The 27260-nt window shown below is 38.8% G+C and overlaps 4 protein-coding genes across 6 annotated transcripts; all 4 read left to right on the top strand.

Annotated features, from left to right (window-relative positions):
* Nucleotides 1-847: 847 nt before the first annotated feature.
* LOC122343093 (membrane-spanning 4-domains subfamily A member 4A-like) lies at nt 848-4595 on the top strand. Of its 2 annotated transcripts, XM_043237418.1 has the most exons (9): nt 903-1000; nt 1321-1472; nt 1617-1754; nt 1931-2041; nt 2723-2791; nt 3132-3269; nt 3409-3522; nt 3769-3837; nt 3916-4595. In XM_043237418.1, the coding sequence occupies exons 2-9, from the start codon at nt 1332-1334 to the stop codon at nt 3982-3984; spliced, it is 849 nt and encodes a 282-aa protein (XP_043093353.1). In that variant the 5' UTR covers nt 903-1000; nt 1321-1331; the 3' UTR covers nt 3985-4595. The 2 variants fall into 2 exon arrangements, with proteins under 2 accessions (XP_043093354.1, XP_043093353.1); XM_043237419.1 differs by lacking the exon at nt 1321-1472 and having other exon boundaries at nt 848-1000.
* Nucleotides 4596-6724: 2129 nt separating this feature from the next.
* On the top strand, nt 6725-11170 carry LOC122343104 (membrane-spanning 4-domains subfamily A member 4A-like). Of its 2 annotated transcripts, none has more exons than XM_043237436.1 (8): nt 6725-6870; nt 7885-8052; nt 8204-8314; nt 8406-8474; nt 8947-9084; nt 9520-9636; nt 9843-9914; nt 10689-11170. In XM_043237436.1, exons 2-8 carry the CDS (start codon nt 7897-7899, stop codon nt 10767-10769), a joined length of 744 nt encoding a protein of 247 aa, XP_043093371.1. In that variant the 5' UTR covers nt 6725-6870; nt 7885-7896; the 3' UTR covers nt 10770-11170. The 2 variants fall into 2 exon arrangements, with proteins under 2 accessions (XP_043093371.1, XP_043093372.1); XM_043237437.1 differs by having other exon boundaries at nt 6760-6870; nt 7796-8052.
* A 739-nt stretch (nt 11171-11909) lies between these two features.
* Nucleotides 11910-13431, top strand: LOC122343086 (paternally-expressed gene 3 protein-like). Its single transcript, XM_043237405.1, has 2 exons — nt 11910-12231; nt 12563-13431. The coding sequence occupies exons 1-2, from the start codon at nt 12138-12140 to the stop codon at nt 13366-13368; spliced, it is 900 nt and encodes a 299-aa protein (XP_043093340.1). The 5' UTR covers nt 11910-12137; the 3' UTR covers nt 13369-13431.
* Nucleotides 13432-18940: 5509 nt separating this feature from the next.
* Nucleotides 18941-26999, top strand: LOC122342991 (protein NLRC3-like; the record flags this gene model as incomplete). The annotated part of the gene is given in 7 exon segments (XM_043237250.1): nt 18941-19140; nt 19746-19830; nt 20006-20119; nt 20243-20385; nt 20388-20667; nt 20669-22111; nt 26843-26999. Coding segments are annotated over 6 exon segments (2187 nt in total), but the record flags the coding sequence as incomplete, so codon positions are not given.
* Nucleotides 27000-27260: the final 261 nt, after the last annotated feature.

The following is a 27260-nucleotide window of genomic DNA, read 5'->3' on the forward strand; positions in this document are numbered from 1 at the left end:
AAACATTTGAAAAGATTTGGGCATTGTGTAACTTATCTTACAAAACTGAGACTGGCCCTTTTGACCATTTAAAAGGCCACCGGAGGGAACCTTCTCCCGAATACTAGCCGCCCAGAACTACATTTCCCATCATGCCTCGTACCTAGCACTGTTTGCCGGCCCAGGTGTTCCCCTTCACGCTGGCTGTATAAACTGAGGTCTTATGCTCGCTCCGGCTGCTCACTCATTTGGGTCCTACAGCTGAGTCTTTCTTTGATTGCTGACCCCTTGCCTGTTAGATTCAATAGCAATTTGTTTCGATGACGAGCAGAAAAAAAGACAGATTTATTAAAAAATGATAACTTGTTCTCTGGCAGCAGGAGGTGCTGTGAGCGTAAAAAACACTGCCTTACACACAGAACGAAATAAATGAGATTCTAGTGATTATAAAAACAGCCTCGCTTTGATTTCTAAACATTATTACTTGCCCACGTTTATTTTATAAAGCCTTTCTGGCAAGTCGAACAAGTAATAAAGTAATAAAGTTTTAAGAAGTCGTACGACCATTCAATGTATTCTAACGTCCAAGAAACGCTTAAACTAGTCGATGCTTGCTGATGAAGTCTAAGACGCACATCTTGAAGATTAAAGCTCTAGGAAGACTTTGAATCACACACACACACACACACACACACACACACACACACACACACACACACACTCTCAGAAGATGCTGCCGTTTATGTAATATTTCAATATGCGCGTAATATATAACGACATGGGTAAGAGAAGCGTCCTTATGTTTTATTCAATATCTTATAACATAACAGTTCAGCATATTTTCAATATACATGAAGCAATTGAATGTATTAAGACGCTTTCACAACACACACACACACACACACACACACACACACACACGTGTCCCACCCACTTGTTAAAAGTGATCTGCTCTACTAAAGACTATAAGAGCATTTCTGACCACTGAGAAGCACGGATTACTTCTTCTCTTTGTTTATCGGTGAGTCCAGCATTTATTATACACTTCTGCGAATTCGAGACCATTATAACTCTTTCTGAAGTCGTGCGCAAACAATTGATTACATGGCAGGCTACAGTTATGTACAGTAAAGAGAAAATAAATCTTTCCCCTTATATTGGATGAGGCGTTTTTAAAATGTAATGCTGCGTTTTTTTTATTACAAAGGAGCTTGTTTTGTTGCTTTATGTGTATATATTATTGGTAAGTGTTGCCTTTAATAAGACGTGCTGGCAGGCCGTGTACTTCTTCCCGTTACTGAGTCTTGCGCAATCTCGTATTTTCCTCTGAACTGTGGACAGGACATGCAGAAATGAGCTGGAAAATCCGCGTGATTGCGAAATTACGGCAAGACCGCTGTAGGGAAGCCAAACAAACTGCATCTATCTTCAGTCAACAACAGAATTCATGTAGAAGTGGTGAAGAGCACTGTCTACCAAAAATTATTAAACATGTACAGTACAGTCCAATCATATTGTGTATATATATGTATGTGTATATATGCTCTTTATCATTAAGTTTAGGGCATCTATAAATTATTTGAACATTATGCAGATCGGTTTAAAGGATGACCGGTTTCATAATCGTATGGTCTCAGGTCCGTAGGAGGATGTCTCAGACGGTCATCCCCATGACTTCTTCAACCCTCGTCATCCAGCTGCAGCCGGCGACACAAGCAGCTTCTCCTCTTCAAGGCCTTCAGGCGTTTCTCAAAGGACAACCCAAAGCCCTCGGGGTGAGAGCGTCTCAGAAACCTCAGTAACGGACTCGTGTGTGAGATTAATTCAGGAATACATTCTAAAAGAGTGGTACACTTTCTCTTGAAGAATGTGACTAAAGTTTAGCACATGCATAATTTCACACAACTACAGCTGGCATCAATCTCTATACTGAGCTGTGTTTGTCTTCCAGACGGTCCAGGTAATGATCGGTGTGCTGACTCTCCTGATGGGCATCGTGTCTACGGTTTATGGAGAAATCATCATTACCTACACGGCTCTTCCTTACTGGGGATCTCTCAGCGTGAGAAACTACTATACAGTTTAACACTTTACATTAAGGTTCCCTTTTATAAAGATGTTCATAAAATCATTTACAAATGCATTCTAAATCATTCATAAGCACTCATAAATGCATGAATAGAAGCGCATTATTGATGCAATACTTCAATGCACTATTTCCATGCATATAACTGCACATGGAAAGTGGCTTATATACAAAAAAGTTATTTGCTGATGTAGTGGAGCAACAATAACATTTGTTATGTGCAGTCATAAATCAAATCAATAAAATAATTTATATTAAATATAAATACTTTATATTAAAATTCACTTTAGTTCACATTACATTTAAAGTTTACTTTCACAGGTTATGTTTACAATGAGAGTTAAAAATGGCGGACTATTTGAAAACGCCCTTTTATTCATGGCTTATCAATGCATTTGTAAATGGGTTATCAGTCATTTATGAACATCTTTTATAAAAGGGAACTTTAATGTAAAGCGGGGGGCCCCCGAGTCCAGTCCTGGAGGGCCGGTGACCCTCACAAACTCTTTACTCAAGACTTCCAGCCAGCTGTGTGTGAGGCACGCTAGAGCTCACCTCTGCAGGACACCGGCCCTCCAGGATCCAGTCTGATGTAAAGTGATCTTTCTTTCATATTCCCAGCGCAAGCCTCAGTTTGGTCTTTCTCTCTCTTCTCAGTACATCATCGCAGGCTCGTTCTGCATCGCCGCAGAAAACAAAATCAATTCCCCCTCCAGTTTGTGTTTGGTATGTACTACACCACACTTTACTTGTAAGAGCAGAAGACATTAAACACCGGATGCTGGAAACTAAACTGAATAGAGCTTAAGTGTAGAACTAAATGACGAGGAACACCTGAACACAACCCAGATTTAACCAAGGGCCTGTTAAAATTAACTATTTTAACTTACACACCTTCATGTCAACTAACAGGTTATCATCATCTTATCAACTCTTTATCTACCAACACATTCTACTGACTATAGATAACGCGGATGCAAAAACACTGGATACAATCTTCAAATTGTGTCAAAAGCGCATGTTTCTATGTACATTAACACAATGTTTCTTGTGTTTCTGAATCTAGGTGAATGCTTCACTGGGAACAAATGTTTTCAGTACTGTAGTCGCAGGCATCATCATTATTTTTCTTTCACTGGATTTTGTCGTATGGCCACACGTTTATTGCCAAGATAACTGTCAATTGTTCACGAAAGACCATGAGGTGTGTCATCAACTTCTGCATTTCACATTTAACGTCAAATTGTTTCAAACGAAACACGATCACTAGCTACTCTATTCTATAGTTTCTTTATTTATTATACAACTGACAAGACATTTATTTTGTTATTTTTTTCACTCAGATCTTCTACAATGGAATCAGAGGTGTGTATATGTTACTCAACGTGTCTGAGTTTATCATCTCTATCTGTCTGGCAGCGTTTGCTTGTAAAGCCAACCCCTGCTGTGTTTCTCCGGTGAGTAAAGAGTTAAATCAGTGGTGTGTGCGCGTGTGTGTGTGTGTGTGTGTGTGTGTGTGTGTGTGTGTGTGTGTGTGTGTGTGTGTGTGTGTGTGTGTGTGGTATCGGTTCACTTTTTTCAAACATTACTTTTGCCAAGATTTCACATCGGGATATTTCAGAAACATCTCTTTCATTCCATTTAAAATACAGTGAGGTTAATAACCCTGCAGTTACTGTGGAGTTTTTTTTTTTTCTCCAAAGGTGCCGTTTACTCTGTTACCTTCCCAGTCGTCTGATGTCATTCACTTCCAGAATATTAACCACTCAGAGGTAAGAGAAGCTTGAGCACCAGTTTACTTGGACTTTGAGGGAAATGCTAGAATTACATAGCATTTTTTGTTCCTGCAGATACCAGAGTCCGTTCATCATAATGCAGACGCTCCTCCACAATACTGTGAAAGCAAACCGCATGAATAATGCATTGTATCACCTTGAGAAATAATAATACTAATACTACAAATAAACAAGATGGTATATTGAATAAAAAATGTCTGGACTTCCCATGTAACTAAGTCATCATATTTCAGTATGTGATAATTAAAGAGTAATGTATATGTTAATAATTTGTCAAGTACAACCATTATAATTAAATGAGAGGCTGAAAATAGCATTACTCTGCATGCAATTATCAATAGAACAGTGTATTTCAACGGTTTTGACGAATTTGATTGCTTTTTACCTATTTTATATATTTTTATGATCTAATTTTGGCCTGATTTATGGTCAAAAGTCCATGTGGCATCTGTTTCCTGTATTCATGACGCCGATGTGTGACCTCCTGTGACGAGATGTTCTTGCTTCTTACTGTTGGACCGACCCACCCCAGATTGCTTCATATCAAATGGTCAAAAAACAAACCATGCTGTAATAAAACAAGCGCTCTGGTTGTTCCACATCTTTGAATAAGAACAAGTATGACTGAGATGGGAGAAATTGTATTCGTTTGTTTTGGGTTGAAAGAGTCTTCCAGCCCTATTGTGAGCAATGTCTGGTGAACCGATTAAAATGACTAAACAGTGAAAAGGTGATATGTCTGGGCATGTTCCTTTTTAACTCATACCCTAAGAGACACAGGGTCTGCAAAGTGTTAGTATCAAGCATATTGAAAAGTTAGCCAGGATATAAATTCACATGATTGGTGTAACTACACAAAAAAAAATCTTGTCTAAAATCAAAAAAAAGGAACTATATGAAGGAGACTTCCTCCTTTCTGACAGGGTTTGTAAAAGTGTTTATGCGGACACCTTACTATGGTTTGATCTATAGGTTGTATGCTAATGTCTCATCTACATTTGGTTTTACCTGATGGTGTTTGTAAGAAGTATTATTTTAACAAGCTTGATCATATCTTTAGATGGTGATAAACTGCTTACAATGTAGAAAAGTTGCATAGCCTTCGTTTGACCATGTCTCATTGTGTTCTGAAAATAAAACCACACCCTTCGATTCTAACCCTAAATTTTAGCTGTACTGATGGACGTCACATTGGTACATGCAGTTTCCCCAGAACATCACTAAGCATTCTGACAGTAATAGTGGCTTTATATAATTGTATCTGGTTAAGTTAAGTAAGTTTGTAGATATTGGAGAGCGCTTTCCATTGGTTAGCTATTGAATTAAAATGGATATCCCATTGGTCTGAATGTCTGGGAGGGTGTGATTTATGTAAATGTATCTGTTGCGCTTCTCGATCGTGTCTCTGTGGCTCTCTCCAACAGCCACGGGAAGGAGCCTTCCCCTGAGTACTACCTGTCAGAACTGCATTTCCCATAATGCCCACACCCTAGTCTGATTACGATTGTCTCATTTATTCCCAGCGCTGTAAGACCATTCTTAATAAAGAGTTTGCAGATTGATCTGAACGTCTGACTCATCGTTACACAGATAACATCATGATACCCCCCCAATCCACTTTAATAAATTTTACAAAAAACAAAGGGAGCTCCTCCCATCCCCGTGAGGAGAGCGTTGCGTGAGCAGATGCGTAAACCATCCACAAACACAGCTTCAGACCAGACCAGACCAGAACGTGGCTGTCAACGGAGGATAGGAAGCGACCGGCTGTTTCTTGACGCCATCCAGAACAAGCTTCAGTTTCCAGCTTCTCCTCTTCGTTTCTGTGCAGAAATAAGCTTTGAGTGGGAAACATGCAGACGCTTGGCCCCCAAGGATGAGTTAACACTTCTCTCAGAGCAAATCAGGGCTTAAAGCAAGACCCCAGTCTATCGTCACAATATACGTAACTCGTAGTGACTGACAGATAGAAAACACCATCTCAGCTTCTCTGAAGAGCTCCTTAGGTACAATTACATCCTCCCCTATCTAAGCTTAAAACTATGTTTTTGCAAAATGATTAATATCTCTTTTGATTAGGTTTAGTGCCATTATTTGCTGTAAGCTAAACGAAATCTGAGAAGATTGACTGGACTTTGCTGTAGTGCGCTCACACTCCAGCAGTTCTCAATATTTATCGTCGTCTCTCTTCAGTTCACACCCCCTATAGTTATCTGACTCCATCGCCTCATTCGGTGTTGTATCCTCTTTTCAGGAAAGCTGACCTCCTCATTCCATCTGTGACCTATAGAACCTGAAGAGAGACATACATGACCCCTGACCCTCTCAACTCTCAAGCATGCAGCTTGCTTATCACTCCTCTGCACGCAGACATAGGCCAGGGACGTTAGCTGACAGTTTCCTGTTGAACTAACAATATATTGCTTGCACAAACACCATGCTGCTTAAAAATATATTTGCTACTTTGTATTTAAATGCCATAGCTGATTATAATGCTCATAATAAACTGTGAATTAATGCAAAACGTTTGTATAATTGTAAAAAATAAAACATCATTAATAATAATTCATAAAGGATAGAAAATATCCCACAATGCTTAATGAGATGTTTTATGCATTTATGTGTAGTTTTATCATACTTTTCTACATTAATGTTAACACAAAGTTTACATTCGACACAAGTTCTTGCAAATGTTTTAATCTGTTTTCTGTTGTTTTTCTCCCTAAAGGTGCATGCAAATATCTAATCCCGGTCTATTAGGGTCGGGTTGGACCAATCACAGTCGATTAGGGGCAGGATGGACCAATCACAGTCGAGTAGGGTCGGGATGGACCAATCACAGTCGATTAGGGTCGGGATGGACCAATCACAGTCGAGTAGGGTCGGGATGGACCAATCACAGTCCGGATAGTGTTCTCGAGCGTCTACACTCGAGAGAAAAAACTGTTTTGATTTAGTCTCCTGAAAAAACGAAGCACAACTTTTTGAAGCACAGCTTCTGTCTTATCGGTGAGTCCAGTATGTTTTTCTGTCATAAATGGCACGATATATATGCAACTTTGATCAAGTTTATTACGAGGGTTCGCTAATAAATAGCTAACGGGTTTTTTAATAAAATATATTTCTATTAAATTTCTGCGAATTCGAATCCATTTAGCGTTATTATGATATTTCCTGAAGTGAACGCGGTCTTGTTTTTCCCGTTAGACTGGGCGGCTTCTTCTTCTAGTAACGCTATACAAAATGGTTCCTTTTACACTGGTGTTTGTCATATTATTTTAATAATATATGGTTTTAATCATAAACACAAAGACCCGTGAAGCCCATTTTTCAAAAGTAGACGCATTTTCCAAACAGTTTTAGTTTTTCAGTAGAACAGAAAGCCTAATAAATGAATCATATGTCCATCGTGACCATCATTTAACAACATTTGTAAGTAGGTTATGTTAAAAGTATTCATGAACAACCAGTTTGAGAGATTTCTTCTCGTTTAAAAGCGTCTTACATCTGTTAAATCGTTTGTAGGCTTTTAAAAGTCTGCACTCTTAAAAACGAAGGACATTTGGAAGCATTTACGTTGAGTTTATGATCAAAATAAAGACAAAATTATTATTTGGAAAAGCTTCTTTACACTGTCCTACAGGAATGCGTTTAATATACGTTTTTTCAGGGTTTTTTGATTAAATGAAAAATATTTATTATTATTATTATATTCATTAAAACTAGAAATGATAGAAGTAAAACCTCATTATCAGACAAAAAATCGGATCATTTGCCCATTTCCCTAGCAGGTCGCATTAATATTGTCAAAATAAATCTTATATAAAAATAAAAATGCATTTGTGTATTTTTTTTCTCATTTATTTTATCCATGAGTTCCAACTGTCGTGATAGTCCTACTCCTTTTATATATGAACTCTTATGTTTTTAATAGCGACCCGAACGTTGAGGCCGCTACCACATGAACCCGGGCTTCAGTATCTCCTCGGCGGTGACCGCCTCCATGTTTTTGGTTCTGTTCAGGTCCGTAGGAGGATGTCTCAGACGGTCATACCCGTGACGTCTTCAACCCTCGTCATCCAGCTGCAGCCGACGACGCACACCACCGCTGTCCCGCCGCTCCCCGCCGCTCCTGCTGCTCCTCTTCAGGGCCTTCAGGCGTTTCTGAAAGGACAACCCAAAGCCCTCGGGGTGATCTGCAAGCACAGTGACATTCATGCAATGATTCTTTTGTTTTTTAGATGTTTTTCCAGCACGATCAAGTCTACAGTTGAGGTAAATCTGTATGTTTTCTATTGTTCGTCTTCACGAGAGACTCTTCTGTCGTCCGTGTCCCTCACAGACGGTCCAGGTAATGATCGGCGTGATGACTCTTCTGTTTGGCATCGTGTCTTCAGTTCACGCAGAACCCATCTTTATCTACAGTGGTCTTTCGTACTGGGGATCTCTCATCGTAAGAAACTACTACACCATTAAGTGTTCTGTCTTTCACGAAATAAAGTTACATGTTCCAACCCGAGCTTTCTGAACCTTTCTCTTCTCAGTACATCAGCGCGGGTTCACTCTGCATCGCCGCCGAAAACAAAATGAATTCCCGCTCTGGTTTGTGTTTGGTATGTGCTGCACAACACTTTACTTTTAAGGGTACGAAGAACCGCGCGGGAAGTACAGAAAGAGGTTTAACGGCTCTTCTGGAAGCGTTTAGAAACATTCATGAAGGGTTTTGACGATTAATCGGCACCGATAGCTGGTTGTTAAACTATCGGTTATCAATAGTGTTCTGTGCTGCATCCATTGCTGGAGAAGCTGAGCTCTGTGGATGAAATCACTTTTATTTATATATCGTTTTTAACCATACAGAATAAAATAAGAGAATGGAGTGATGGTGGTGTATAACGACGAGATTAAACACTTATTTTTTTATTAAATGCAGACGGTTTCCGTAATCAAATTGACGATAATCGGTAAAATCGGTCGACCTCTACTAATAATTAAGTGTGTATTTAATCGAACTTCTTATACTTTTGTATGTGCATTACCTGGTTATCACGCTGTTTTAAAGTTCTGTTGTTTTTACGCCTGTAGGTGAGGGCTTCCCTTGGAATGAACATCTTCAGCGCTATAACCGCCGGCATTGCCATCATTTTACTTTTAATAGATTTGGTTATAGCAGCGTTGAATTACTGCGGTGATTTTGACTGTTATTTGAACATCAAGTATGAGGTATGTCATCAACTTACATTAATTGTTTTACATTTAATCTTAAAGTGCGTCGCTATTTTGAGGAGCTGAAAATAGTCTGCGGCCTAAAGTCTTGAAGGGAATGGGAGAGGAGAATCTGATTGGTTTATTGCACTTTATATCCAAAATCCCCTATTATTTAAGAGAATAGGGACAACACATCTCGACTACGTGCCAGGGCTGCTTTCCTGCCGTTCAAAGAGCAAAAGTGGTTTAGATTAATCTCATTTAGATTAAAATAGGGCCGTATATGTTCATTCGAACTCTAAATCTGGCCCTTATAGGTCCTACTAGGATATCACATTTGATGATTTGTTAACAAGCATGCAAAGTTCTATGAAGATCATGGATGTTAAAAATGGTAATTTACCATATTTAGCTATATTTAAGAGGGTTTAATGTTGATTTTCCTCTCAGACTCTCTTAAAGGGAATCAGAGGTGTGTTGCTGATATTCTCCGTGCTTGAGTTCATCATCTCCATCTGTCTGTCAGCGTTCGCCTGTAAAGCCGACGCCTGCTGCTGTCCTCCTCAGGTGAGTCGTGAGTCAAATCAGGACTTCCCCTCACCAGCTCAAACGCTACGTTACAATACAGTATTTACAATCTTGCTTTTCCTTCCTTAAATTCCTCCTAAAAGCGAGTCTTCTGCTACAGTGAGCTTTCTAAAGCTGAACTACTGAAAGCAGTGTATGGTATCTCACAGTAAAAGGCATAAAACACTACTGTATTTCTTCCAAAGGTGCAGTTTGCTCAGGTTTTACCTCCACAGTCGTCTGATGTGGTTCGTTTCCAGGATCTGAACAGATCAGAGGTAAGAGACGCTGGAGCACCGCTTTAATTAGACTTTTAATTGAAATCAAAAAAAGCATGACTTGAACTTTAGAAAGCATTATTCGCTTTTGGGGAGCCTCCGATGTTCTTCTGAGCAGATTCAGTCACTCTTAACACACCGCAGGAAAATCTGACCAGATAATCCTCACAACCACGAGATGATCGGGAAATAACCTAGGATTGTCAGAAATCAGCTCAAAATCAGCCCAATATTAAGTAAAGATCATGTTTCACTGGAGAAGAGCATTTTCAGATTTGGATGAAAGCTTACGAAGGCAAAGTAATATTTTGAGGATTTCTCACCCCAAAAATTTCAACGTGAGCTAATCAAATAAATACAGTTTGTTTTGATTTCATGATTATATCCCACGTGGAGCTTATAGGTTATAAATACCTTGTGTTTTGATCTGGTTTTATCTAAAGAAGATCTAACAACGGGATTGTTTATTACGCCGTTTTAGTCAATGACTGGGAGACTTGAATGTTTTATTGAAAGTTTATGTACATTTGAATAACAGAAACTGGTAAACTTTTCCCCGTGACGGCTCTAGTGAACATTTTTTTTGCACCCTTAAAATTGTATATTTGTATAAGTGTCCTGTCCCAAACCCTACATCAATGGAAATCTTATTTCTTCACGTGTATAAATCTCTATTTATTTATGATGATGTATTGAAAATGTATTTAAAATTATCAACAAGTAATCAAGCAATAAATCTAATCATATAGTGCTTATTTTTTTCTTTTCTTGCAGATACCCGTGACCAGCAGCTCTTTCATTCATCAACATCCTGCAGACGTTCCTCCTCAATACACTGAAAGCAAATATGAATAAGTGTTCCCTCAAAAAAAATAAGGGAACGTACAGGACATGTTCAAAAAATACATTTCCTTACATGAGAAACTATACTGAAGTATATTCATGGACCAAGTATGAATATAATTTGAGAAATTTAAAAGTACATGTCAAACCTGCAGTACATTTTTACAAGAAACAGCTAAAAATGTAAAAACTAAATTTCTCCTTGTTTTATATAGCTGAAAACATTCATAAACATTTCTATCACTTTGTAATATATCACTATAATATACATATATATTTTTCTAGGCTGTGTTTGTGTGTATACACTTCAAACTATCATACTGTATCAAATCTACATATTATAAATACATTAAGTAAATATATATTTGCTCGTCCTGCTCTGATATACATTAAAGGGATAGTTCACCCAAAAAGGAATATTTTGTCATTAATTACTCGTCTTCATGTCGTTCAAAACCCAGAAGGTCTTTGTTGATCTTCAGAACACAACGGGGCCTTTCACACCACAGGAACCTTTTCATAGACCCTGAACTAATGGTGGAGCTACCCACAGTTTAGCACGTTCACAGGAACTAGGAACGGTTTTAGTTCCAGGTGCTCAACTAAATGAGCTCTGAACACTTCTATATGAGATATCAGATCAAACGCACACAAAACACTGTCCATATATTTACATTTACTGGTTGTATGTAACACAAGCAGACACAAGTCCTATCCACAGCACACAAACAGAACAGGTTTGGTTGAACATGGTGGTTTGTTCTCAATCTGGAGAGAAGTCTGAAGCTCTCAGGAATCATACACCTTGATACCGATAAACCTAGTGAGTCAAAAAACATCTGAGCTTGCTGGGATAGAAACACTTTTATCCAAAGAGATCCTCAAATGATGACAATAGAAGCAATCGAAAGCAACTTCTACTGTTTTAAAAGCAGAAGGGACTGAGGACAGATTATAAATGATAATCAGATTATTAGACAAATAAAGGACTAGAAGGAACACTTCTTATATTTTGGCATTTGGTCCAACAGGAAAAGTACGTTTTTAAAAGATGCAATTTGATATTGTTTAGGTATTAATACCGTATGTACACGTCCAGTGCTACTGTAACATGTAACAGGTTCTAGTGCGTACTAACAATAAGATCCTTCAGGTACAAAAGTGCATCTTTTGAAACAGTTCCGTTCCAGTGACAGCTTTTGTACCTTTTTTTCTGAGAGCATGGAAGCATGACATCATAAAAGAAACATTAGAATGTTCAGAGTCTGACTCAAAACCCAATCTGTTCAGTTGAATGTTGATTTGCTCTGCTCGTTTAATAATAAAAACTGTTGATTATTTATCAGAAGACTTCATCTGGTTCTCAGCAAAAACCCAATCATGCTGATCACGAGTCTGCTGCTGATGTGGTTGTACTCCACCAGAATGAAGAAAGATTCACCCAATACAATGAACTTGGAGGAGAACAAAGAAGGTGAGGGCCTTCTGGACATCAGGAAACACAGAAAATCAAACTGCTTTTAAAATAACTTTTGTTTACCCTTTGCTGAAATGGAAACATTAAGATACAAATTGGATACAAATTTATAAAATACATCTTTGTTTAATTTTTAAAATAATATATCACTGATACTTCAATAATTTTTCATTGTCACAGAATTTATTCAAAATTCATCATTAAAAATATATATTCCAGTTATATTCAATGTGCAATTAAAAATTTGAATCCCATTATCTGTTATACTGGTAATATTGAAGTAGATTTAACCGTATAATATTTCCTGCCTGTTTCTTTTTTGCGACAGTATCTGAGACCGCTGAAGTCTCTCAGACCGCCGAAGTCTCTGAGACCGCCGAACCCTCTGAGACCGCCGAAGTCTCTCAGACCGCCGAAGTCTCTGAGACCGCCGAACCCTCTGAGACCGCCGAACCCTCTGAGACCGCCGAACCTTCTGAGACCGCCGAACCCTCTGAGACCGCCGAACCCTCTGAGACCGCCGAAGTCTCTGAGACCGTCGAACCCTCTGAGACCGCCGAAGTCTCTGAGACCGCCAAACCCTCTGAGACCGCCGAACCCTCTAAGACCGCCGAAGTCTCTGAGACCGCCGGAGTCTCTGAAACTGCCGGAGCCTCTCAGACCACCGAAGTCTCTCAGACCGCCAAAGTCTCTGAGATCGCCGAAGTCTCTCAGACCGCCGAAGCCTCTCTGAGACTGACACTGCCCCTGAAACTGATGCTGCCTGATAGACCTGCACTGTCTCTCAGACTAACACTGCCTTTCAGACTGTCACTGTCTCTGAGACCGCCACAGACTTTCAGACCAGAACTGCCTATGAAGCTTTCTCTGAGACTGACACTCTCTCTAAAACTGGCGCTGCCTCATAGACCAGCACTGCCTCTCAAATGGACACTGCAACTCAGACTGACACTACAACTCAGACCGACACTGCCTCAGTCTGACTCCACCTCCAATGCTTCTCAGACTGCCATTGTCTCAGAGACTGTCATTAAAACAGAAACTGCCGTTGTCTCTGAGGCAGCCCCTGAACATCAGACTCTAAACTGCCATTGGATCTGTTACAGTTACTTCTCAGCCATCCACTGTCTCTAAGACTACCCCTTCCTGAAGACCTGAGCTGCATTTAACTTCCACCGTTTGTCCTACTGTCTGTATAATGCATTAAAAAAAAATAAAAAAATACATATATTGCAAATACTTTGTACTGTTCTCTGTGGGAGTGGGGCAGTGAAGTGCACAGCAGGAGCAATGCTAAATACAATACAATAGCGTTATAGTGATTCCACAGTGAATAGCAATGCTTTGTTATTTTATGTATATTCTTTTGAAAAGACGGTTCACGGATTTGCTTTTTATGATTTTTTTTGCACCAAAATGAAATCAGCTCAATTACATTACCTCCCAACTGTTTGACGTTCACTCCATGCTAAGCACTTTTTTGAATATCCTATTAGTTACATGGCTTTTATTTGTTACAAACAGCACCTCTTTGGCTCTCTCCAACCGCCACCGGAGGGAGCTCTCACCCGAGTACTGACCGTCACGGACTCAGTTTCCCACAACCCCGTGCCTTGGGCTGATTAGCCCTGCCAGGTGTTTCCCATCTACACACCCCATATAAAAAACTTCCTCACGGACACTCGTCGCGAAGTCTTGTTTGTTTTGGATGCAATTCAGAGCGTTTATTCCTGTGTTTGATTACCTGTTGCTGGATTGTGTTTGTTCTCTGATTGTTCTCTGCCTTTTGCCTGTTATCGTTTACGTCTTTTGGATCTCCCTTGTATTGTACCGACTGCTCCTGTTTGACCCTGCCTGCCTGACCACGAATAAACCTCGTCGCATATGGATCCAACTGTCTTTGACCCTTCGTTACAGAAGACTTCGCCACAAGCGGATCCAGCGGAAATGTATCAGTTGATGTCAGAAGTTTCGTCCCAAGCTACTATGCTCGCCACACACCAGCAACAGCTTCATAAGCTCACCACGTTAACTGAGGAACTGGTGAGATCGATCCAAACGTTAACCCTCTCTGCTGTTAATCCAGGTCAACATGCCGCTCAACTCGCTCAACCAACCGTGACTCCGCCTCAACCAAACCCAATCCGCGTCTCAGTCTGCCCGACAAATTCGATGGATCATCCGCCAAATGTAAGGGGTTTTTGTTACAATACTCCCTGTTTATTAACCAACAACCCAGTCTATACCCCACAGAAGACAGAAAGGTTGCCCTGATGTGTTCGCTGTTTACTGGGAGAGCGCTCGAATGGGCCACTGCCACCTGGGAGGCTCGCCGTATGTCTTTTCCTTCTTACAATGACTTCATGCATGAATTCAGGGAGTTCTTCGAACATGTAGCTGGAGGAAAGGAACCTGGAGAACAGCTGCTCGCCCCCTCTCACAAGATAACAACACTGCAGCCGATTACACACTCACCTTTTGCACGCTTGCCGCCCAATCAGGTTGGGGGGAATCACCACTCAAGTTGCTGTATCGAAAGGGCTTAAACACCGAACTGCAAACTGAACTGGCTTGTTGCGATGAGAGCAGAACTTTGGAGGATTTCATGGAGATCGCGATCAAATTGGATAATATTCTCAGAGCACGCCGCAGCAAGTATGCAAGTTCCACAATTCAAACCCCTGTTCGATCATCGGCACCTGAGCCCATGCAGATCGGTTCAACCCACCTAGACTCTGAGGAGCGAGACCGAAGGATGCGTGAACGCTTGTGTCTTTACTGTGGTCAAGCTGGACACTTCCGAGTTTCTTGCCCCACACGTCCTCAGTGCCATCAAGCTGCTTCAGTGAGATCTCAAACTCATTCTGATTCTTTTGAAATCAATGTTCAACTAAAAGTGAAGTGGACATGGATTACTGCCATAGCCCTCATTGTTTCAGGAGCCGCAGGCAATTTTATCGATAAAACATTTGCTGAATCTAACGGAATCTCTCTCATTCCATGTGAACCCCATGTGGCAGTGGCGGCGCTAGACGGATGCCCACTCGGACCTGGAAATGTGTCATCTGTCTCTCAACCCCTAATTCTGCAAGCAAGCCCTCCATTCGGAATCTATCCGCTTCTTTGTGATTCACTCTCCCAAACATCGCATCATCCTTGGACTACTGGCTTGAGACTCACAACCCCACCATATCTTGGGCCGATCATCAAATAACACATTGGTCATCAAACTGGCACAAGCACTGCCTGAACACCCCCTTGCATCAATCTCCTTCCAAGCCACATCCCTCTGAAGAAAAGGTCACCCGATCTACCCGAACTTCCTGCTGAATATCAAGATTTAGCCATTGCATTCAGTGAAAGAGGTGCAACTCAACTCTACCACCTCATAGTCCGTATGATTGCGCCATTGATCTCATGCCTGGACACATTCCTCAACGTGGTCGTGTCTTCCCCCTCTCACAACCAGAATCAGAGGCAATGAAATCTTACATTGAGGATGAACTGGCCAAGGGATTCATCCGCCCCTCTACTTCACCAGCATCTGTCGGTTTTTTCTTAGTTAAGAAAAAGGATGGAAGCCTTCGGCCCTGCATTGATTATCGCAGTCTGGATGAGGTCACTGTTAAATACCGCTATCCGCTGCCATTCGTACCAGCCTCCCTGGAACAACTCCACAGAGCCAAGTTAGACCTCCGAAACGCTTATAACCTGATCCGTATCAGAGAGGGAGATGAATGGAAGACGGCTTTCTCCACAACATCCGGGCACTACGAATATCTCGTTATGCCATTCGGGCTCACAAACAGTCCGTCTGTTTTCCAGTCTTTTGTGAATGAGGTGTTCAGAGACATGTTAAACCAATTCCTCATCGTCTACATGGACGACATTCTCATATACACAGATAACTTTGATGCTCATGTCAATCACGTCAGGACTGTTCTGCAATGCCTCATTGACAACCAACTATACGTTAAACTTTAGAAATGCGAATTCCTCAAGACTCAAGTGGCTTACCTGGGGTATATCATTAGTCCGGAGGGGGTAACGATGGACAAGCACAAGGTCAAAGCAGTCGTGGAGTGGCCTCGCCCTACCACAGTCAAGGAATTACAACGATTTCTGGGTTTCTCTAATTTTTATCGGAGGTTTATTCGCAATTTTAGTATCGTAGCCGCTCCACTCACCTCTCTGGTCAAGAGGAAATCACATCGCCTTTCACCCGCCAGCATCCAAGCATTCAATCTGCTTAAGGAATGGTTCACATCCGCCCCGATACATCATCACCCAGATCCCAACCGGGAGTTTATAGTAGAGGTTGAAGCATCCAATGTGGGTATTGGTGCTATTTTGTCTCAACGTCACGGGCAGCCAGCAAAACTCTTTCTGTGCGCTTACTTCTCCCACAAGCTTAACTCAGCTGAACGCAACTATGATGTGGGAGACAGAGAGCTCCTCGCAATGAAATCCGCCCTTGAGGAGTGGCGGCATTGGCTAGAGGGAGCTAAATTACCGTTCACTATCCTTACCGACCACAGAAACCTTGAGTACATCCAATTCGCCAAACGTCTAAACTCGCGACAAGCCAGATGGCCTCTGTTTTTCTCCCGATTCGACTTCAAAGTCACATATCGCCCAGGCTCAAAGAACACTAAGGCGGATGCTCTATCCAGGCAGTTCGAGAACACCCCTTACGAATTTGCTCGAGATCCCATTCTACCGTCAGCTCCACCAGCATGCCCACCTAACAGAACCTATGTGCCTCAAGCTTTACGACCAAGAGTTCTCCACTGGGTTCATGATACCCCCAGCGCTGGTCATCCAGGCATCACAGCAACCCTTCAGCTAGTCAGCAATTGCTTCTGGTGGTCAACTATCCGCACTGACACTATCCACTTTGTTCAACAATGTGAAACATGCAACATCACAAAAACTTTTCATCAGCGCCCAGCAGGACTCGTACATCCTCTTCCCATACCGGAAAGACCATGGTCTCATATATCGATTTCGTGACTGATCTACTGGTCTCCAATTCATTTACCACAGTGCTCACGGTTGTTGACCGGTTTTCCAAATCATGCAGGTTTATACCTCTGCCTAAATTACCCACAGCCTGGGAAACTGCCGAGGTGCTTTTGCAGCAAGTATTCCACAGATATTACGGTTCAGAGTCCGGATGAATGTTTGATTCTATAACACCAATAGTCGTAAAAATATATATCAATTATACATTTTGAAGTAATTAAGCAATTAAGCTTTAAGAAACCCATCCATCCTATTAAAGCCCAACACAAACATGATCAATAACTCCAGTACTTCACCAATACACTAATATTTGACGCATGAATCTGTGTTTTCTGTTCTTTTACTAATAAACTAATATGTAACCCTGGAGCACAAAAGCCAGCGTGGATCAGAATAAATCATCTTTCCACTGATGTATGGTTTGTTGTGAATCAGACTCTATTTGTCTGAGAACTGAGGGAGCAAAAAACATAAATACTGAGAAAACCTCCTTTCAAGTTGTCTGAACGAACTTCTCAGCAATGAATATTACTAATCAAAAATTAGGTTTTGACAAAATATCTTCATGAAACACGATCTTTACTAAATAGCCTAATGCTTTTTGGCATGAAAGAAAAATGTTATATATATATCATCATTAAGTAAGATAATTTTCATAAAAATGTTTTCAAATATCGCACTTTATTTTTTGCTATAGTTTGTGTTTTAAAATACATGCATATAATAAAAGCATAAATATATGCTTATGTATGATTTATGATTTGTAAATAATAAAATAACTCTTTAATTTTAGAAACGGTTGAAAATGCATGTGGTTTTAATGTCAAGTTCATTATTCAATAATATAATAAATATAAATAAAATAATGACAACGCTAAAGGTAAAGCATATAATAAACATTAATTCATTTTAATCGATTAAAGTACTATTTTTAAAAATATATATTTTATTATATTGTATATAATAATACATATTTATGTTTTATTAAATAATTTATTATATAATTATTATATAATAATATATTCAAAACAACATGTATAATTTTTTTAGATTATAATTAATATTTACTTGACTTATTTTATCATTAAAATACATATTATTTTTTATCTGACTATTAAAACAAGCAGAATACATTAAAATCGTTTATATTTTACAAAGTAAAATCATCTTCATTCACTATTACATGGAAGACGAAACGTTTAACAAATACGTACATTCTATACAATGTAATCTAAAAAAAAAGATATTCTTATGACTTTAATGATTTATGACAAATAAAATGTGGTAAAACATAGTGAGTGACACACACACACACACACACACACAGAGACACACACACACACACACACTCACACACACACACACACACACACACACACACAAACACTGGCTTGCTCTTTTTTTCTCTTGGCTGTGTTTCAAATACAATTTATTTTTAATTCATGTTAAATAATTCATTAGCACAAGTCAAGCTGTGATACCAAACAGGACCACAGGGAGACACTAAAGACCATAATATTAATATTGAGGAGCAAAAGATGACGGAATATTTCTATTTTTGGGTGAACTGTTCCTTTAACATTATGGGCGGGACTAACAGAAACTGACGAATCATCGTTGCGACAAGTGTGTGATTTCCACCAATAGAAAGAGAAGAAATCAGGAAAATACCCGTATCTGATCAAGAAAACAATTTTTAAAATAAGTATATACATAGTGAAATAAGTCATTTATTATCATGATCGTTTAATAAATTGTGTTTATTTGTAAAATGACCAGCTTCTCCTCTTAGCCTCAGCACTGCTCTAAACAGGAAGAACCTTGCTGAGAAAAAGAAAGTGAAAGCAGATTATGTTTTACATGCGACGTTTACACTTGATCGTAAGAACTTTTCTTCATTTTCAAAAACTGATCATTCATCTTTTTATTTGTTCTTGTGGGAAGATACATAAACTTCATGAGAAAGCAAAGCCATTTTGAGAAGTTGTCTAGAAACTGAACGTTTTGATCAAAGCAAGTCTTCAGCTGTGGAGCAGAAAGACACTTCCTTATTCATGTAAGTAAAGATTAAATACTGTCTTAATCACGAAACACTCATGAAACATGATCAAATATGAACAAACAGGACTCATAAGACTGTAAGATGTTTCTTTCTAATCTTCTAAAAACACTTTTTTAAACTTTTATAAAATCGTGTGTAAAAAAGTGTAACTGAAAGTATCCTGAAGTTGTTACACATTTTTTACCATGTTTTTAACGGCTGTAATAAGGTTGAGATACACTGTAATATGAAATGTAATAAATGTATTTCATTAATATTAGTCATGCATTCTCATGTCTTTCTTTAATATAAAGACAATATCTCATCTTCATGTTCGTTGTGTGATCTTGAGCGAGATTCATTTCTACATTTATTAATAGATAAACCCATGCCATTGTTTAAGTAGTTACTGTAGTTTTTGTGATTGTCTGTTATTTCCATCTAGAGTCAGTGTTGAAGATCAAACTGTTCAGATCCATCATGAATGAAACACAAACATCTGGAGATGAAGAGTATTCTCCAGCCTGCAGGTACTTTGAGGAACACAATAAAGCTTTTCTCTTATAGAAATAAAACCATGAACATTTACAAGTTTATTTATTATAATTTATTTTATATACACAAATATTTTTAAGCATAATAAATTGATCTTGTAATATATTAAGATGATTCTGATTATAAAGTATAACATCTGTTCTGTTTCAGCTCAGTTCATCAGAAGAGATCAGAAGCAGAGCCCAGCTGTGTGTCTATGAAGAGTGACTGGTCTATGGATCGGCCAATAGAGTTTAAGAGTGAAGATTCACAGCCTGGACTCAGGTATGACACTTATATGATGTTTTGATTTACAATTTATATGATCATATTTTATTAAATTTAAGTCAATAGTTTTTGTAAATACACTGTATGAAATGTTGAATATCTCTCTGTTTTCTGTTTTAGTTCAGTTCATCAGAAGAGATCAGAAGAAGAGTCCAGCTGTGTGTCTATGAAGAGAGAGACATCTGTGATTCAGTCTTTAGATTTTAAGAGAAGAGTCCTCGACACACTTAGATCAAATCTGCTGAAGAAGTTTGAGTGTCTGTGTGAGGAACAGCGACGCAGAGAAACCCAACACTGCTGAATGAGATCTACACAGAGCTCTACATCACAGAGAGTGAGAGAGGAGAGATCAATAATGAGCATGAGGTGAGACAGATTGAGACACAATCCAGGAGAGAAGCAACAGAGGACACAGCCATCAAATGCAGTGACATCTTCAGACCTTTACCTGGACAAGACAAAGACATCAGAACTGTGCTGACAAAGGGAGTCGCTGGCATTGGAAAAACAGTCTCTGTGCAGAAGTTCATCCTGGACTGGGCCAAGGAAAGAGAATCAGGACGTCCAGCTCATATTTCCACTTCCTTTCAGAGAAATCAACTTGATGAAGGACAAAACACTCAGTCTTTCAGATCTTCTTCACGACTTTTTCCCTGAAACTAAAGAAATGGAAATATCCAGCAATGAATATAAAGTGTTGTTCATCTTTGATGGTCTGGACGAGTGTCGTCTGTCTCTGGACTTTAAGAGTAAAGTGAATCTGTGTAATATATCTGAGTCAGCCTCAGTGGATGTGCTGCTGATGAACCTGATTGTGGGGAATCTGCTTCCCTCTGCTCTCATCTGGATCACCTCCAGACCAGCAGCAGCTGATCTCGTCCCCTCTGAGTGCGTCCATCGAGTGACAGAGGTACGAGGCTTCAATGAGCCCCAGAAGGAGGAATACTTCAGGAAGAGGATCAGTGATCAGAGTCTGGCCGACAGGATCATCTCACACCTGAAGTCCTCCAGGAGCCTCTTCATCATGTGTCACATCCCAGTCTTCTGCTGGATCTCAGCCACTGTTCTTGAGAAGATCTTGAGTCGAGCAGAGACTGGAGAGATTCCCAAGACTCTCACTCAAATGTACACACACTTCCTGATCCTTCAGACCAACATCAAACATGAGAAGGACTATAAGAAGAAGGTGACTGATAAAGACATGATCCTCAAACTGGGGAAACTGGCTTTCCAGCAGCTTGTGAAAGGAAACCTGATCTTCTATGATGAAGACCTGAGAGAGTGTGGCATTGATGAGACAGAAGCATCAGTTTATTCAGGACTGTGCACTCAGATCTTCAGAGAGGAGCTGGGCTTGTTTCAGGGGAAAGTCTTCTGCTTCGTTCACCTGAGCCTTCAGGAACATCTAGCAGCTCTATATGCGCATCTCTCTTTTACAAACAAGAAGAGAAATGTTTTCAACCAAACCAAACACAGTCTATTGTCCAAGATATTTTACCAGAATAAATATAATTCATTATCTGAGCTGCATCAGAGAGCTGTGAACGAGACTCTAAAGAGTAAGAATGGACATCTAGACCTTTTCTTGCGGTTTCTTCTGGGTCTCTCAGTGGAGTCCAATCAGACTCTCTTAAGAAAACTACTGACACAGACAGGAAGCTGCTCCTACAACAAAGAGGAAACAGTTCAGTTCATCAAAAGGAAGATCAGTGAGAATCACTCTTCAGAGAAATCCATCAATCTGTTTCACTGTCTGATTGAACTGGGTGATGATTCACTGATGCAGGAGATCCAGGGTTATCTGAAATCTGGAGGAATAAGAGAAGTCAAACTCTCCTCTTCTCAGTGGTCAGCTCTGGTTTATGTGTTGCTGACATCAGAGCAGAAGATGGATGTTTTTGATCTAAAACAGTTTATTGGAGAACAACATACAGGAGATGAAGTTCTTCAGTATCTGTTACCTGTGGTTAAAGAATCCAGATCAGTTCGGTAAGTAACACTGAAGATCAATACACTTTAAAAACATGTACATGATATAGTTTGTGTTTTTACTAAAATTAATGTGAATGATCACATTTCTGGCAGTGAACAGGAGAGTTTTGGGAGACTCACTAAACCAGTCGATGGGGTCTTTGTGTGATCTGTGTAACAGTTCCTACAGAATTTTGCAGCACTTTTTCAGATTTCTTTTTCTTCAAAATTATGCCAACACTTGTGCCAGTTATTGTGGTGTTTTGCAGTAAAAAATATAACATCCATCTGAAAATATATCTACATTCTTCTAACAGAACCATTGTGCTCTGTAACATAAAAAGAGAAGACTAAAAATGTAAAAATATATATTATCAACATTTACCTTGATGTAACTCTTTAATATTAAACATTTTTCAATTTTTAAGTACTCAATATTCATTTCATTTTAATCTGTCTTTTGCATTTTAACAAACCAGTAGATATTTATCAATTTTAGAGCATGCCAACAATGCATTAACTAATGCAAGGAATTAATCTAAAGTTATCTAATATAATTCTATAGACTGCCAACTATGCATCATCTCCACATAATTAACAAAAGAAACGTGAAAACCAACGTTTCATTTTTGATATTCACATATCAGTATAAAGTGTGTGTAAAGCTACAAATAAGATCAAAATCTACTGAATCATCCCTGGTTTCCTCTCAAAAGCTGTAGTACAAGAAAACCAAGGACCTGAGAGTTAGTACTTTACCTCCTTTGGCTTAACAACACCAGCTTGTTCACCAGCTTTCATCATTCACTAAGTTTGAGAAAGCATATTTGTACCATTTGGCCGAGGTACTCTCATGTAGATCTTTCCAGAACACATCCAATTCCACCTCCACCTCATACTTCTCAAGTAAGAAGTTAGTTCATTTTGTTGCACATCACTGAAGTGCTGAATGGCCTTGCAACACATTGTTATCTAAGGCTCAAACACCCTGACCTCCTGGTCAATCTTATGCCCATCTGCCATGTACTTGTTGAGTTTATCCTCTGCACTGCTGTATGTTGAGTCTGAGTCTTAATTGAAAACAGGAGTCAAAGGTTCTTAAAGTACTGTGAACATGTTTCATACTGATGCTCCTTACTGGCAATGAAGGAAACAAAAATCTTCCACATAAAATAAATCTGAATATCTTGGTTTTCACTGTATGTCTGCTCTGGAAGATGCTGAGAAACTGGAGGATAACCTTGTGTTTGTCAGCCGTGATGAAGATCTGGCCATTTAAAGATTGAATTAAATTGTCTTAAATTGTCTCATGAACTCTTTACACCAATGGTGATGAACGTCTGCCACACTTCTGGGATTAAAATATACAAAAACAATGAAAGTCTAAGCAAGGTTCACCCCAGTGGTAAATGTAATTGCATTTCTGAAAATGAAGACAAAGTATACAACTAGACTATGATTTTATTTAATCTATGATATATTGAATTTCCTGTGTTTATTTTCTGTCCTCTATCCTTTGTTCCTAAATATGAGTGCATTTGGTTTCATAAAAATAAATAAATACATATTATTAATAATAAAAATAGTAATAAAAAACATCAGACTTTTAAGGACAATCTGGGCATATAAGCAGTTTCAGTGCAAAAACAAAGAAGCACACAATAGGGGCAGAAAACATTCTAAGCACTACCTTGCTGGTCAGTGTCAACATTACATTGGAACAATTGGTCTAGAAATGGTTACCATATACTATAAGACACATCAATATTACACATAACTCAATACTCTTTCCATGTGCAATATTCCAGTAAGATATGTCAACCAGGTCTTAAACTGAGGAAAAGTGTCTGATTTCCACAGCCTGAGAATGATACTCTTAGCAATAATCCTTCCTTAAATGATGATACTTTATACAGACACATTATGATCTCACAGAGAAACAGAATAACCAAATAATGCTATTTCAGGACCAAGTATAAACACACAACCATTCAAGATTCAAGATTTTATTTGTCACATACAATTTCTACAAGTGCAACTTAGTGAAATGTTATTCTGGTACATTCCAAGACTGTGCAGAGGAGAAAGAAAGAAATGTATTTAAATGTAGAATGTAAAATAAATACTAACAACAAAAAATATACATCAAAATAACAATATATAATGACAATAAAATAAAGTGTAAAATATATGTATGTACATGTCAGAGAAATATGTCACACCAAAAATCTTAAAGTATTGGACATGTCAAAGTGTCTTCTGCAGATTTACATCGGTCACAAATAGGAGAAATAGGAGAAGCTCAAATAGGAGAAGCAGAAATAGGAGCTTTAAAGACGCAGATAAAAGGGAGAGTAAATTAATCTAATGTTTAAAAAAAAGACTTGTTTATAGAGCCTATCATAGAAAGAGGACTTGTCCTCCATTTATGTTTGTCTTCAAATCTTCCAATTTATTAAGAAAAAACTACTTAAAATTAATTTGGGTTTTTTGGGTAGAATAGCACTTAGATCAGTACCTAAAGACATAAATTAATTATATATCCAGAGATCTTATATATAAGATCTATAAGATCTAAGACTGTTTGGTATCTGACAGAAAAAGAACAATATCGTCTGTGTATAAGGAGATGTAATGATTTCCCAGACTTACAGGCTTGTTAGGTGAATGATTTCTAATAATGTTTCCAAGAGGCTCAATCGCAATCACAAAAACAAGGGACTGAAGGGACATCCTAGACGTGTTCCACAATGTAATAAAAATGCCTATGACTTCTCTTCAGTGATCAGAAAATAAGATGTTGTGATACTTTGAGGTAATCACATTTGATATAAGTTTGGAAACTAGCAATAGTCTATTCTACAGAAAGACTTGTGTCTTAGTGAAAAAAGAATAGTCTCTACTAGTGGGATGTGTCATTCTCCATATATCAACCAGGTTCATGGAGGACTTTAGGTTATTTAAAACTACAGCAGAGGAAGGCATCTGGATTATTTGGGCTGACCTGTCCAAACAATGATCAAGTACCCGATTAAAATCACCACCTACAATCACATGTGAATCAGTGAAATCAGACAGTAAATGAAATATTTTAAGAAAGAAGGCAAGGTCATTAAAGTTCTGATCATATACACTGAGAAGTGAAATGTACAGTACATATATTCATATATACATATATAATATATAATATACATTAACATGAAATAAATAAATGTAACCAGTTACCAAGCTGTAACGATCATTTGAATCACTCAGAGTGGAAACATGTCTTAAAGGAACTGTTTAACGGATTAAGATTGCAACTCTTCTAGCCTGGCTGGAGAATGTAGACCGGAAAATATGACCAACCCAGCTGCATTTGATCATCTTCTCTTTGGTGGGCCTAATATGTGTTTCTTGTAAGTACATAACATTGGCAGATAGCGATTTTAAATGTGACAATACTTTAGCTCGTTTAAGCACATGACCCAGGCTACGCACATTCCAGCTGGTAAAGACCACTGCCTCTTGAAGGTAAATTAGGATTCATACAAAGGTTGAAAATGGAAGATATACACCCTTTGAAAACAAGCATGAAAAGTGCTTATAATAATAAATACTAATAAAAAAAGAACTTGCACAAAAAGAGAACCAAGAACATTACCCTCCTACCCCCGCCCTCTTTCCCAAACAAAGTGAGAATACACACCCCAAGATTCACTGAGGAATTGCAGACCATCTGAACAGTAAACTACAGCTTAAGATAAAAGCCCAGAAGCTCTCTCTCCAATCACATGAACACATATCATAAACAACAAAAAACAGTCAAACTAATGCTTCAGTCTAAGCAACTACTGAGTAGGAATCACGTACCAGTGCATGTCCAGCCTGCATATACTGTATATGAGTTATATTTAAGACAGCACCCCAGTGAGTGTCTCAAGGTCTTGAGGAAAACACCTTGTCAGTAGTCCCGTGGGTGAAATGTAGTTTCTCCGGGTAGATGATCCTTACACAGGCACTCCGGAGATGCTTCCGAACATCACTAATTTCAGCCGGAAGATCTGGAAAGATGTGTATTGGTCTGCCCTCGTAGTGAAAAGGAAACGGTTGAAGAACCAGTTGAAGTATTTTTTCTTCTTTGGAAAGTGATGAATCCATAAATTGTTTTATGACAAAGGGCTTTATTCTCTGATTGTATTTTCGCACACTTCTGCTCAATGTGAGAGAGCAGACTGTCAAAATCTGCAGTAGCATTTACAACCTCAATTGATTCTATCCCAGAGCCTCAAAAAAGATGCCTGAGTGGACACCAAAGATGCTTCCACAAAAAACTAATAGGTCGGTCATCGTTTTGAAAATGAAAATAAAGACATATCAAGTCAACTTTATTATCAAATATGCTCTATGTACAACATACAGCACAGATTAAATTCTGTCCAAACAATGAAATTGCTCATATTCTTTAATGTCAAAAGAATACTGCTAGATTCAGACTCGAAACCAGACTCAGAGACTGAAGCGGCCTGTTCTGCCATCTCCAGCGGTGACTGAGCAGGAGGATCATTCAACGGTCTACCTTTTCGGTGTTAGGTTTTGTCATTGTATAGTTCTTTACTAATCAAAGTTATGTAAAGATACAAGTGAAACCCAGAGTAATCACAGTAGTGACCGAAAAATATAAAATATATAGAGGAGCTTCGCTAAAACACGACTACTCCATTCAGTACTTTTTGTTCAATCTAATTGTTTGTATTGTTCTTTACTCAGGCTATGTGGATGCAATCTCACTGCTCAGTCTTGTGAAAGTTTGTCTTCAGTTTTACAATCCTCAAACTCAAACATCCTGAGAGAGCTGGATCTGAGTAACAATGACCTGCAGGATTCTGGAGTGAAGCTGCTCTCTGAAGGACTGAAGAGTCCAAACTGTCATCTGGAGATTCTGAGGTAAAGGCTTTCAATAAAACAAATAATAAAAATGTGTTTATCAAATTGAAAAGCTTGCGGCATTTTAATATTAGCTCTATATTTATTTATATGTGACCCTGGACCACAAAACCAGTCTAAAGAGTAAAGTTTTCATCTTAAAGCTGAATAAATAAGCATTGAGGTGTTTTTATTTTTGATGGTTTATTAGGTTATGACAATATTTATCCAAGAGACAAATATTTGAAATTTGAAGCAACAA

This window comes from Puntigrus tetrazona, chromosome 4 (assembly GCF_018831695.1).
Source record: "Puntigrus tetrazona isolate hp1 chromosome 4, ASM1883169v1, whole genome shotgun sequence".
Lineage (NCBI taxonomy): Eukaryota > Metazoa > Chordata > Actinopteri > Cypriniformes > Cyprinidae > Puntigrus > Puntigrus tetrazona.

Bases quoted from the DNA above. Each gene is read 5' to 3' on its own strand.
- LOC122343093 (XM_043237418.1), top strand. From the start codon at position 1,332: ATGAGCTGGAAAATCCGCGTGATTGCGAAATTACGGCAAGACCGCTGT. The intron at 1,473-1,616 runs GTACAGTACAGT...GTATGGTCTCAG, and splicing joins TACCAAAAATTATTAAACAT to GTCCGTAGGAGGATGTCTCA. The intron at 3,523-3,768 runs GTGAGTAAAGAG...TTTTCTCCAAAG, and splicing joins ACCCCTGCTGTGTTTCTCCG to GTGCCGTTTACTCTGTTACC.
- LOC122343086 (XM_043237405.1), top strand. From the start codon at position 12,138: ATGCTGATCACGAGTCTGCTGCTGATGTGGTTGTACTCCACCAGAATG. The intron at 12,232-12,562 runs GTGAGGGCCTTC...TTTTTGCGACAG, and splicing joins CTTGGAGGAGAACAAAGAAG to TATCTGAGACCGCTGAAGTC.
- LOC122343104 (XM_043237436.1), top strand. From the start codon at position 7,897: ATGTCTCAGACGGTCATACCCGTGACGTCTTCAACCCTCGTCATCCAG. The intron at 8,053-8,203 runs GTGATCTGCAAG...TGTCCCTCACAG, and splicing joins GACAACCCAAAGCCCTCGGG to ACGGTCCAGGTAATGATCGG. The intron at 8,315-8,405 runs GTAAGAAACTAC...TTCTCTTCTCAG, and splicing joins CGTACTGGGGATCTCTCATC to TACATCAGCGCGGGTTCACT.